We start from the raw sequence: 12,913 nt of genomic DNA, 5'->3' as shown, positions 1-12,913 counted from the left end.
ATGTTGAGAGTAATATACAATAGATAAATATTTATGAATTTATTATAATTTATAATAAGAAAATAAATGTCATCAGCACAACAGGATTTTAAATGAATTCTAAATGACAAATTCCTGCGTATGTCTTTTCTTAGTTCTTGTTCGCTGCATCAGACAGCCATTCCACATGAAAGCCTTTTTTTCTTTCCAGTATGCGTCTGTTGATGGAGTGTGCTTACTGCTGACGTGTCAGCGCCATCAGACCGAGAAGGAGACGGATCTCAGGTTAGTCAGCCAATCACATGATGGAACAAACTCCGGACTGGAACGGCTGGTCCTTCCTCTGAGCCACTGCATCCATGCTGCAACACATCACATAACCAGGACTTATTAGAATTTGTGCCAATGTACAGCTTTATCTATCCATATCTAAATTACTGTAATCTGGTATCAGTTTTTTTCTTGTCTTTCTGGTACATGGGACGTGCAGCTGGAACAGGACAGCAGGTCTCACCTCTTGGATGGCCTGAAAGGCGCATCGGTCTCTGAATGAAAGCTATGGGCTCCTCTTGACTCCTGGACGGTGAGGGCGTGGCCGGGCTCACTGTGACTGGCTCTCAGGGGTGGACAGAGACCTCTGCCCAAATCAGGACTGCTGCAGGACAGATGGCTGGCAGCACAAACGGGATTCCCGTTGGGGTCAAGGGCCTCTGCTTCGTCGTGGCAGGGCCTCAGTGCCACCAGATCATTCTGGGAGGAGGACTGTACTGTGATGTTGGGAATGGAGAGGGGTGGAGGGGAGGGCTCACTGTGGGACATCTGCAGTTTCTTCATGTGATGGATTACTGAGGCTGCGTTGAAGGCTTGCTGTTGGAAATACACACGGGAAGAGTTATACCTCACCATATACATCTGATCAGAAAGATAACATGTTTATGATGCACACTACAGGGTTTCTCCTCTTTTACTTGTCTTTATATCCTTTATGTCAAGCCTGCTAAGATGTGTCCAATAATAAATAACTTTCCTGACCTCATGTAAAAGTTTAAAAGGTTCACAATGATACAACAAACCGAAGTTACTACCTTGTCAACTGCACTGAAAGGCTTTAACTGCATTAATCCAGAATTTTCAGCATCTGACAGCGCTTTCAGTGCATTATGTGCCATTATGTTTTCTACTACCTTTTAAATATATCTTCATGAACCAAACCATCACATTGTCATAATGTGATATGAAACACGCAGAAAAATTAGTTAGTTCATTTGAATTCTGTTTGTTATTGGCATGTTTAATAAATGTAAAGGGTGTGAAAACTGTTGTTTTCTGCATGAACCCACCGGTAATCTGGATTCTTGCGTGCGTGTGAACAGACCATGTACAGTTTTCCCTGAGGCAGCAGAACTTACCTTCCATTTGGATTTGGCAAAATTTCTCTCCATCTGTTCACAGACAGACTGATAAATGTCCAAGTCTTTAGCTGTGTCTCCAGCAATCCTGAAATAAAGCCAATTACAATAATTAATATTTCAAATGTGTGTGTGTGTGAGACACAGAGAGAGAGAGGGAGAGAGAGAGAGACAATGAGAGAGGACTAACCAGGGGTGTCTGAGCGCCTGCTCGGTGGTGAAGCGTTTCGTGGGGTTTTTCTCCATCATATTCCTGATAAATTCTTTAGCTGTTGAGACATGACGTGGACAGATGTTGGCGTCTGATTACAAATCACTACTCTAACCTGCTGGAAGCAAACAATAACCCACATTAGGTGACGTACAGTGACATTACGTATGTTAGCACCCAAAGGTAACAGATGAGTGTGTATTTCCATTCACTGCTTTTATGCAAATGATCCGATTTGAATTTTCCAGGCTTATAAACTCAAAAACAACAAACAACCTTTGACTCTTCCAAACATTCACCAAACACAAGCATGGTAAGAACAGGTAAAAACACAGGAAGTGGACAAAAACATGGTGTAAAGTGTCTACTGACTGAAAACCTTATGCTTGCGTGTTTAAGGCAGGCTGAGCCTTGAATAAAAGCTGGTATGAAGGAGACTTTACTGCACCGTGTCTTACTTTGAGGTTTTCTAAACATGGAGCCTGAAGGAAGCTGGTAGATCTTTTTCTGAAGCAGATAATCAGAGCGTTCGAGGACAGACTATTTTTATTCAACCTATTTTTGTTTACTAGAGCAAGGCCACTCTCACAGCCCACACAATGCAGATCAGAAACTCGTCCAATAAAATCTATATAAACACTTCTGTAAAACCTTACGCACACCTTACGAGTTTCATCCTTGCGCTTTCAGTGGATGACGTGACCCTTTGTGGTAAAAAAAAATCCTTTTACAAAAGTCAGACTGATCATTATCTTAAGACAAGTAAAACTTGTCTGTCGCCTCCTCTCTGATACACTAACACTATTTTATTGCTTTGTCACACCTAGTTTTATTTGAAACAAATGATTGTTTTCACTGTCCCACTGTTTTAGGCTTTCTGTTGGAGTGAAGGCACCTGGACAGTGGGTGGCAGCACTACACTGATGCTGCAGCTGTGCAACTGGAAATTAAACAAGAAGAGAAAGAAGGTCCTTCAATGTAATGGATTTTTCCTATAAAGATCAATTTGAATCAGAGTTCCTATTTCCTCCTCAGCTGTATGTTCACTTTGCTAACTTTTCCAAAGGTTTTTTCGTGTATTTAAGCTTCTCTTGCATTTCCATTCAGCCTTTTTCAGGTGCAAATTCAAGCTGGACATGTCTCTTAATCCTGGTTAATTGAATCCCTCGGGCAGATGAGAACAGTGAGAATTTAGAGCACTAATATCTGACCTGATCCAAACAGGTCAAACCACTATAGCCGTCCTCAGGAGATGATGTCAGTAGGCATGCTGGTCTATATTAGGTTAAGCTCTAAGGTTATATAAACAAATCCTGACCTATTCTTTGCTAACGCTAAAGTCAACTATAGTAATGGCACTATTTCTGTCACAATTCACAAATTAGCTAGAACTGGATTTAAGTCTTTCAAAGTAAGGCACACGCCAAGTCTTAAAACTTTAAAAGAAAACAGAAAATAGAAAATAGTGCTCATCTCGCTGCCTTTACGTAACCCTCAGGAAAACTTTTAAGTGGTGTTAGAGCATTAATGATACAGAACTCTACTTCCATTTTTAATTGGAGTACAATTTATTTGGTATGGCCTGATAACAAATTCCATGTTACTTGACAGACTGATGTGAATAGACATAAACACAGGACATACCATTCACATATTGACTTTTTGAAGAACCTTTGATGAGTTCACGTGTCGCCCTACTTCCGAACCCAAACTTACAGCATTAATGTGCCCACCTTTTTTAAGATTCAGCTCATCAAACTATCACATCTCAAATCAAACCGAATCTTAAAGAGTCAAGTACAATTCAAATCGCCTAACAGTGTCAAAGCAACGCAGAAAACTGAATGAATTCATTCATTCAAACATTTTTAGAGGCTGAGATGTCGCCTGTTCTCTGCTGTTTTCATACCTGACTCGGAGATGTCGTCCCAGAATGGTGAGTGAAAGGCATACTCAGCTCTCATGATCTTTGAAAACAGACGAGTCTCGTTCTCTTCAAAGAATGGAGGGTAGCCGCAGAGCCTGCAACACACACACAGCAAACTCAGTGAATCCCTAATCCCATTTTGTTCCTGGTTCCAGCAGCTAAATAAGATATATGTAAATAAGCTATGATTCTGGTTTCACACGTACCAAACTGGTAAAAAAAAAAAAAATCTGATTTACTGGATAACCTCTGATCATAACACAGAATCCATGAGTTAACCTGGTGACATGTTGTGATCTTTAAGTTATTTAAAAAATAAACTTTCTCTAAATCTCTAGAACTAATGGAGTCTGCAGTGACTGTTTATGGACAGTCATTTAACATGCTATGTTACTGTTTGACAACAGAAATGTACTCACAGGATGTAAGTGATAACTCCAATGGACCAGCAGTCCACTGCTTTGCTGTAGGGTTTCTGGGCCAAAACCTCAGGGGCTGTAGAATGACACACAACAGTAAGTACAATGCAGGTGGCAGAGGAAGAAGAAGAAGAAGCAATGTTCAAAATGGATTACTGTTACACTGGATGTCGTCTAATATTTTTGTTTCTGCATGAACCATTGACACCATTATAAACACCTCTGTTAATGACTGATGGCAATCTTTTAAATGATGGATTTTATATATTATACATCAACTGCAACAACTCCTACACCAGCTCTGATACAGTTTACCTGTGACAATCAAAATCCTTCAATGTGTTAACATATGACGATGTGTTCATTCTAGCTGCACACATTTTTATACATGTGCACATATAGTGTGATGTGTTCTCTCTCATAACAAGTACTTAGCATCTGGATGCCTGGATTAACTAAATCTTTTATGAAAAAATATACTGAGGCAAATAAAATGATCTGATTGGAAATGATTGTCTCAGTTTCCTGAGACAATTAGCTGAGGACGTTTTACATGGTGTGAAGTATATATATATATATATATATATATATATATATATATATATAGCATTTCTATGGTGTGTATCCCCCTCCCCCCCAGTAACTCACCAACATATCCTGGTGTACCACAGGCTGTGGACATCACACCATGCTCCAACGTCTTAGACAGACCAAAGTCACTGACCATGATCTTAGCATTCTCATCTGTGTTATAGTACAGCAGGTTCTCAGGCTGCTCAGAGACAGAAAGGGTGAGAGTAGAGAGTAAAAAATAAGGGAAAGAGAGAAAATGTGTGAGCATGTGTGTCATCTTTACAGCATAAAGACAGTGTCCAGTTACTTAAAAAACATTCGCAAAACATCTGTTTAAAACTTGTTCTGTTATAACATGTAATATGCATTAAGACATTATTTCTTACCTTAAGGTCCCTGTGTACTATGCTGTTTTCGTGCAGGTAGCTGACAGCCTGCAGGACCTGTTTGATCACTGTGCTAGCGTCCTTTTCGGTGTAAACCCCTTTGTCTAAAATGCGATCAAACAGCTCACCACCTGACACTCTGCACACACACACACACACACACAAGAAATCATCAGCGTTTCTATCTTCAACCCCTATGACCTACCACTTGGACACTGATGGACAAAAGAAAAACTGCTGAAGATTTGTAAACCCACAGATCATTGGTTTAAATTTTAGCAGGGATTCCACCATTTCCAGATACCTAAGGTTGAATTTTGTATATTGGGTTTGAATATTTCACAGGGTAAATATCATACAGCTTTGATGAAGAGGTAGAACAAGCTGATACATAATACACAGTGTATGACAGTGTGGATTTTTTTAGTAAAGGTTTCTGGCATTGTGGAACAAGCAGACGAACAATATACAGCTGTCTGTGATTTTGTCCGTGTGGTGAGAAAACTAGAATTACAGCCTCACACAAATGAGTCAAGTTGCAGTTTACATCCATGTCTGTCCAGACTCATATGATGCATATAGTGAAGACACTGATGGAATTTAATAAAAGGTACGAAGTGTGTTTGTGTTACATTATGTTAGAGTGACGTTGACCTTTGACCTTTTGGATATAAAATGTCATCACATTTTATCCTATTAGTCATCTGTGTGATATTTTGTCATAATTTGCATTTGAATTCTCGAGTTATAGCCAAAAAAAAAAAAAATCGCCACTATTGCGTTCTACTAAGTTAACAGTTAATAATTTGCAAAAAATGTGATAATAATGAGTCTACTTACAGTTGCATGACCAGGTAATAGTGTGTCCGACTCTCGTAGAAATCCTCCAGTCCCACCACATTCTCATGCTTTATCCTGAAAGTTAAACAAAAAAAAAAAAAAGATTAGGTTGGATCTACACATATAACGCAATGCTTTTAAAGAGTTACTCAATGCTGACTTCACTGTCCTGTGGAGGACAACACTGCTGCAGCACTGCTTTCTGCTGGCTTAAACCTTAGGGAAATCACCTGCATGAATGTGTGTGTGTGTGTATAAATGCATCTGTTTTACCTTCTTAGGACATTGATTTCGTTTTCCAGGTTGCTGTGAGCCAGGTGCTTTTTCTTCAGACATTTCAGGGCATACAGTTTGCCCGTTTTCTTTTCTCTCACCATGAAGACCTCTGAAAAAGACCCCCTGCAGCGACACAGTAATGACAGAGACAAGAAATTCAGGGGTTAATGGGGGGAAGTGCTCAAACATATGAAACTGTAAACGACACAGCTTCATATATTTGTAGTTTTTCTTTGTTATCATTTAGGTTCAACGCACTGCTACTTGTTCTGGTGTAATAGTTCTTTACGTTTCACATTAATCTCATTAAAATTTAAGCTCTAGAAAGAAGAGCTGACTCCACTGTTGCAGGTCAGTGGGAAGATAGTAGGGTCACCAGATGGGAGATGCATTACTTCTGTTAGTGATTAGTTCTTTTCTTTTTATTTAACCAGATTTGACAATGTTACCAACTTTCTGTCATCTAAAAACTATGTAAAGATTATCTCTTGTTATGTGTTGGTGTGAAGGTAACATTATGCTAAATTACAAAAAGCGCAGGAGCTGTTAGCCTGTTGGAAAAGCTAGTATTTCTATTAGCCCTATAAAACCATGTGAAACCATGTAATGTAATGTATGTGTATCTAGTCTCCTCTGGAATCAAACTGAAAACATAACCTAAACTCACAGTGCCTTACAAATGCACACATGTAGTCAACTACAGAAATTAGAAAACATATTTTATATCAGGCCTGATACAAAAGCTGGATCAAGTACGAGATGCATTACACAAAAAGGCCTGTACGAAAGACATCAGCTTACTGAGCACTAACTCTTTGATTCTTGGTATGGACAACAAGTAAACAAAGCATAATGGCATCTTTTTATGTAGCAGAACAGTGACCTTAAGGAAAGGAAGGAAGTAAGGAAGCTATCTCACACTGTGGGGACAATTCTCTCTCTCTCCTTTCTTCCACAAATGTTCTTGAAAACCCAGACATCGATTTCAGTGCGGCCATCTTGGCAGTTTAAAACGATTAAAGCAGATTTGACATCTTTTAAGGGATATTCTTTTAAAGGGGAAAAAAAACAAGTATATCCTCTCTATCGCTAAGTTATTCAATGTCATGATGCATTCCCAGCATCAGAAAAAAAATCTGTTCCATTTTTGTTTAGATCAATTGCATGTCGCATAGGCCTATTGGGCAAAAGACATGCCAGGGATTCTGAGTTTTAAAGTATCAGACTACCAGTATATGGCACATCTTTTTTAGGCTCACAGTCAGATGGCAGCCAGGGTGTAATCCTACATTTTGGCCTCTGAGCTGAGCATCTGCACCAGTGATCCTGTAGTTCTGACCCTAAATGCCTCAAACCTAATAAGGAAATACACTACAAATACACTGTTACACCCTTAAACCTGCAGCTGCTATAATATTTTTGTGATGCACCGTGCTCCCAGTTAGGGTTAGCCTCTTATACTGATACTTGCTATGTACTGAAAGTTACATTTGCTCATATTTTAGAGCAGAGAATTGGTCCTTCTTGATTAAAAAAAAATATCATAATGGAGCATATTTGATTTAATTTAAACATTTAGACACAACAAAAATTATTTTATCAGCTTCCATAACCTCAGAACATTGTCGTGCTGTGAACATGCTGATTCATAGGTGTTTTCTATCATGAAATAAGAAAGAAAAAGTTTAGAAAAAAAATGTGTGACTTGGATATTAAAACCATTAAGATACTGAAAATAGCACATTTGAATTTCCTGAATGGACCTTTGCAAAGTCAAACTGTAATTGGTTCTGCAAAGTATCGTGTTGACTCCAGTACTCCCAGTCCTGCGCCTGCTTATCCCACCTCCCTTCACATACATTCAGTGCGCCCATACACCAATATGGTCAGCTAGACTCTTAATCCTATAATGAAGTGGTGCTAGGATGTTCCTGCACTGGTGTTCTGACGTCAGTGCTCAGGAACATCAGAGACACACACACACACACACACACACACACACACACAGAAGCCTGACTCATTCACAGCCAGTCAAGTAGGGACTGCTTTAAGCAGCTTTGAGAGGACAGCTTTGAGGAAGTAACACCTTCAGGTAACTGTGCACTGTCCATTCATTGGACTGACCAGTGATTTGAAGCCGACCTGGTCTCCACTAAATATCTGGCAATGATCCTGATAAAGAAATAAACTGTCTCTGTGCAGGACAGGAGAGAACGCACTTTGCTTGTTGATCACGTAATCAAATTGATATCAAGAACCATTCCAGTGCTTTTGCACATTTTGGGGCCACTGCTACAAACCACATATGTGGCAGAGTGTGCAGCCTCTGTGTTAGTTAGCACTGAATGCTTGTTCAATCAATTGTTACCTTTTGTGATTTAAATCCTAATTTGATACTGTACATAATTTATTCAAAGTTGATGTGAAGTTGCTTCTGTGAAAACATAAATAAAAGTTTGGTTTATTTTGTTAATGGGACAATTCAGTTATTTAACATTGCGTCTCCGTAAAGTTGTGGGACTTGTGAGAGATGATCAGCTGAGGCTGAGATATTCTGGGTTCTTTCCTGTCTGTGCTATGTCAGATGACATTATACAATAGTTTTCACTGGGTAAGTGGTATTTCTCATGATCAGTAAATTTTAACTTATAGAATTATTTGAGAATAAAAGTATCATTTGTTATTAATGAAACTCAGGTATCATGTGGACACAGGCTTCAAAGCAGCTGTTTGGAGCTATGGCTAATTGAGGTAGTGCATCTAATGTCAACATTAATGTTGCACGTGATCACATCTATTTAACTGTAAGGTTGTGATCATGATGACCATATGATAAATTGTATAGCCCTTGTGTCTACCAACAGGTTCAACTGTAAAGTCCTCCATTGAGAGGTTCAGCTGGGAGTAGATTACACAGATGGTATAAGACGCTCCATTGACAAAACAAGCTCTCGTGGGGATAAGACCTGTAGGCCAATCTGAGCCTGGTCAGTGGCAAGTTGACAGCGGTTTACCCGTCCATTCCCAGAGTTTAGTCAGAGCCCTCAGAACTTGTGAACACTGATTATTGGTGAATTGAGGACTTTCGTCTTAACCTTTTTTTTTTGCAGCTTGCAACATTCTTAAAATTCACCTTTCTAAATCACTAAAAACTTGCAAGCTATATCAAGTATGTCAATCACACACAGAGCAATGGCCTTCTATTCCTCTCAATTATCTTTTGTTTTCAACAGCAATACTTACGATCCCATTTTCCCCTTGAAGTCAAAGATTTCCTTGATGTTACTGGTGTTTTTCTTCCAGCTGCAGATGATCTCCTTCCGCCCCATCTTGGCTCTGACGTTGCCGTAGACTCCTGAGGCACAGATGACAAAAATTATTTGTGTGTCTTATCGGTTAACAAAAAAAAAAAAAAACACTAAAACATCATCATACATCAGGTTTTGATTGGTTTTCAAGGTTAATTAACAAACATAAATACACATAGTCATGCATAGACATACAAACAGACACGTCTGTTATAAATAATAACTAAGCGTGTTAGTTGAGGGATCCAGGTATTAACGTCACTATCCTCCATCCATATCCTTTCACGGAGTACAGAGGGAATTTTGTTTTATGTCAGAGTGAATGGATCTAGTAACATGAATAAATGTGGGTGGTAGGGGACCTTGTGATCTACAGTTATCTGAATGCAATCATGTACCAATGTCCAAAATTCCTGACTTTTAACACATATTCATTCCACGTGAATTGGGTCCCCACAACAGTGGATATAGATAACCACATATGAACCGCAGTACTTCTCTACACAGAACTTCTCTACCCCTGCTCCAACTCTAGGCCTCTTAGATCCTCAGAACAGCTGTTCCCTGGTGGAGGCTGGTGGGTAAGGTAAGCTTGTGCCTTTGAGGTGGCAGCTCCAAAGTTTTGGAGTAGCCTTCCACTTTCCATCAAATGTTTTATTCTGTTTTCAGTTTTACATATTTGCACATATTTAGATGTATTTTATCATTGTCATTCACTGTTGCTCACTGTTATTTTTAATGTCTTTTCTATTATTTGTTCCTTTACTCCTGGTGACATTTTAATATCTATTTGGTTTGATATGAAATCTCTGTAGACATTATTGTGACATTATGGAGCCACCAGCTTTCTTCCTATTAAATGCATTTTGGGCATAGTTGTCGACACACAAGAAAGACTTTGCGTGATCATACAAATACACTGGCACATAGGACATCTCACCTCCCCCTGATAGGTCTCCATCAAAGCTGCCTCATGCACCAGGAATTTGTGCTATAAATATCTAATAAAATGTTTCTACATAAATGCTCCAGCAGCTAGTGAGCTTCGATGTTTAAATCCAAATCTCTCCTGAGATCTCTCCTTTGCAAGTGCAACTGTTTTGGTTATAATGAGATCCTCTCAGGACATCAGCACTCTTCTGCAACAAATACTCATGATTACACCTGTCTGTAAAAAAAAAACATGTTTCAGTAAAAGTTTGAAGTCCATTCTCATGCTTGTCTCACTTTGTGTCATGGACTGACAGGAAACTGACATTGGTGTATTGTAGCTACAGAGAGTTGCAAAGATGATCTGTCCTTGGTCCCTTTATCAGACTATTTTTGGTGAAGCATTTATTGAAAACAACTGTCATGGTATCTGTAGGACCAGTCTGATCAATTCAAAGTTTCAAAGGTTTTTGAAGACTGCATCAGATGAAAATACAGTATTAGACAAAGATACAGCCTTAGTTTCAGCACAGTGAAATTTTGCCTCTAGTGTGTCTCTTTTGCCTTTTCATTCATCCTGACTAGGATGGCAAGGGCTTTCCCTTGAGGCAGATTTGCAATAATGCTTCCAGTGTTATAGGACTGTCCAGTGTAACTCTGTTCATCAGTGAAAGTTGGTAGATGTAAGTTCTGAAGAAATTTGCTCATTTCAAATTTCCCAGCCTCCACCTGAGATTTATACAACTTCAAGTTTTCCTGAGATTGTACAATGAACCTCCTACGGCTTAATGAAATTAGCTAGAAATGCCTGGTCTATTCAGAAAACACTGTAGAAGCAGGACTATAGCCCTGACCACAATGGTTAACAAAGTCAGTGGAGAGGGGGTGTAAGTCCCTCCCTGACCCTAACCCTTCCCTGTTTCATAACCATTTAAGATGTCACCCCATCTTCTACTTGTGTCCTGGTTACATAAACAGTTGCATGTCCATGACTGAGGCCAGTTCTCACTGAGTAAAGCCCGTTTGTACCTATCAGTTACACAAGATTCAAAAAGACAGAGGATTAGAGAGGTAAATAGCAGTGATTAGTTAATCTTCCCAGCGAGCCATCCCGCCTCATCTCCTGTATTCCTTCCTTGTGTCTGCTGTGGGAACAGATTAGTGGTTGACTCCCTGGCAGGCCAGAAAAACTGGGTCGTTCTATAATCACGGCCTTGAAAAGGCCAGTGAACTCTGACCTTCCAAAAACGTTTGGTGGAATGCACCAATATCAAGCAGCCTATCCTAAATGTTACATGCTTAATTACAACACAAAAGTCACTATGTCAAGTGATTGCTCTCACATTTTTGAGATTACTTTCTCATGACTTTGAAAAGGTGCAAGAACAGAATATTTCACAACCACTTTGCACACTGATTTCTCTGTCATCTGTATGCTAAATGAAAGATGTTACAAAAGAATCTGCATTTTGCAGGGAGTATTTTTTTTTCATGCTCCTGTTACTCAGAAAAACAAACCTGAATCACTATTTTCTTCTTCTTTTGTCTCTACAGCCTGGATGTTATCTGTGCTCTGAGAGTTTGAAGGTTTAGCCATCAGTAAGAAAAACTGAGGCACAACATTAAAAAATGTCAGGAAGCCCTAATTTAAGAGGTATAGATGATTAAGACATACTGCAGATATTTTCAGCTGTATTTGTCCCTTAGTGATTACAAAAACCAAATGTACATCACTGCAGCAGAGTAAAGTGCGTCTAAAACTGACAGTATGTTGAGATAAATGCTGTTTATCTAAGCTAAAGTCAAGCGTTTTCCAGAGGACTCTTGTGAGTACCTGACTTTAACGGTAGTTTTGTCCACCTATTAAAATTTTCTTTTTCTGATTATTAAACAAAGTTCTGTGTAATGAGATTAATTATCAAAGAGCTAGTCTGGTATTTCTAATGGTTCAAGTTTAAACGGACAAGAGCATTCGGCATATTTCTGTACTTTATTTTATCCAGACAACTTAAACACACCAACAAAATGGATTATTCTAGCAATAAAAAGTATAATAAAGAGGGTTTTGTACCTGAGGAGCGTTGTAGAGATGCTTGAGTTGAGGTATCCCTGGATGTACCTGACCGTTTACAGCAGGCTGCTGCCCTTCACGGTGGGGCGGAGGAGGGGCTGAGGGGGGTGGGGGCGGAGCCTCGTCCACTCGCCTCCTCAGTCTTCCATTCAGACGACAACGTTCAGGGACTCTTGTCAAAGCGGCCACGTGATGGTCACTATAGGTTGTTCCCCTTTAGAAAAGTTGACACTTCATCTCTGGTATTCATCTCTTTTTACACTACATTTATAACTGACTTTTAATGGATTCGGTAAATAGATACATCTTTCAGAGGGTATATTTCTATTCCTGTTTAGTGAAATGACAGAAGACCATGAAGGCGTTTTTTTTTTTTGCCTGCCATATTCACAGTGCTTTTCACCTTGTTTGGAATATTTCTTCATGCGTTGAAAATATTTCATTTTGTCAGGAAGACAGTTTGAGAGATGATTAGCTATGTGTGAGTGAAACAAGCCTGTGTGAGCAAGTAGAGATTGAACGGTGCTGGCAGTAATGGTTATTTGATATTCCTGGGCACCTTCCATTTGAGGTTTTTCCAGGCA

At 39.3% G+C, this 12,913-nt stretch overlaps 1 protein-coding gene across 1 annotated transcript; it reads right to left on the bottom strand.

The window, feature by feature from the left end:
* Positions 1-59: 59 nt before the first annotated feature.
* camk1ga (calcium/calmodulin-dependent protein kinase IGa) lies at positions 60-12,355 on the bottom strand. Its single transcript, XM_041034042.1, has 12 exons — positions 12,330-12,355; positions 9,264-9,375; positions 6,018-6,143; positions 5,745-5,819; positions 4,905-5,043; positions 4,594-4,717; positions 3,946-4,021; positions 3,509-3,621; positions 1,579-1,657; positions 1,389-1,476; positions 494-846; positions 60-341 (listed from the first exon to the last, which is right to left on the bottom strand). The coding sequence occupies exons 2-12, from the start codon at positions 9,347-9,349 to the stop codon at positions 278-280; spliced, it is 1,323 nt and encodes a 440-aa protein (XP_040889976.1). The 5' UTR covers positions 9,350-9,375; positions 12,330-12,355; the 3' UTR covers positions 60-277.
* Between the last annotated feature and the right edge of the window lie 558 nt (positions 12,356-12,913).

Source organism: Toxotes jaculatrix, chromosome 3 (genome assembly GCF_017976425.1).
Source record: "Toxotes jaculatrix isolate fToxJac2 chromosome 3, fToxJac2.pri, whole genome shotgun sequence".
Taxonomy (NCBI): Eukaryota; Metazoa; Chordata; class Actinopteri; family Toxotidae; genus Toxotes; species Toxotes jaculatrix.
This window is presented reverse-complemented; position numbering and strand designations above follow the sequence as displayed.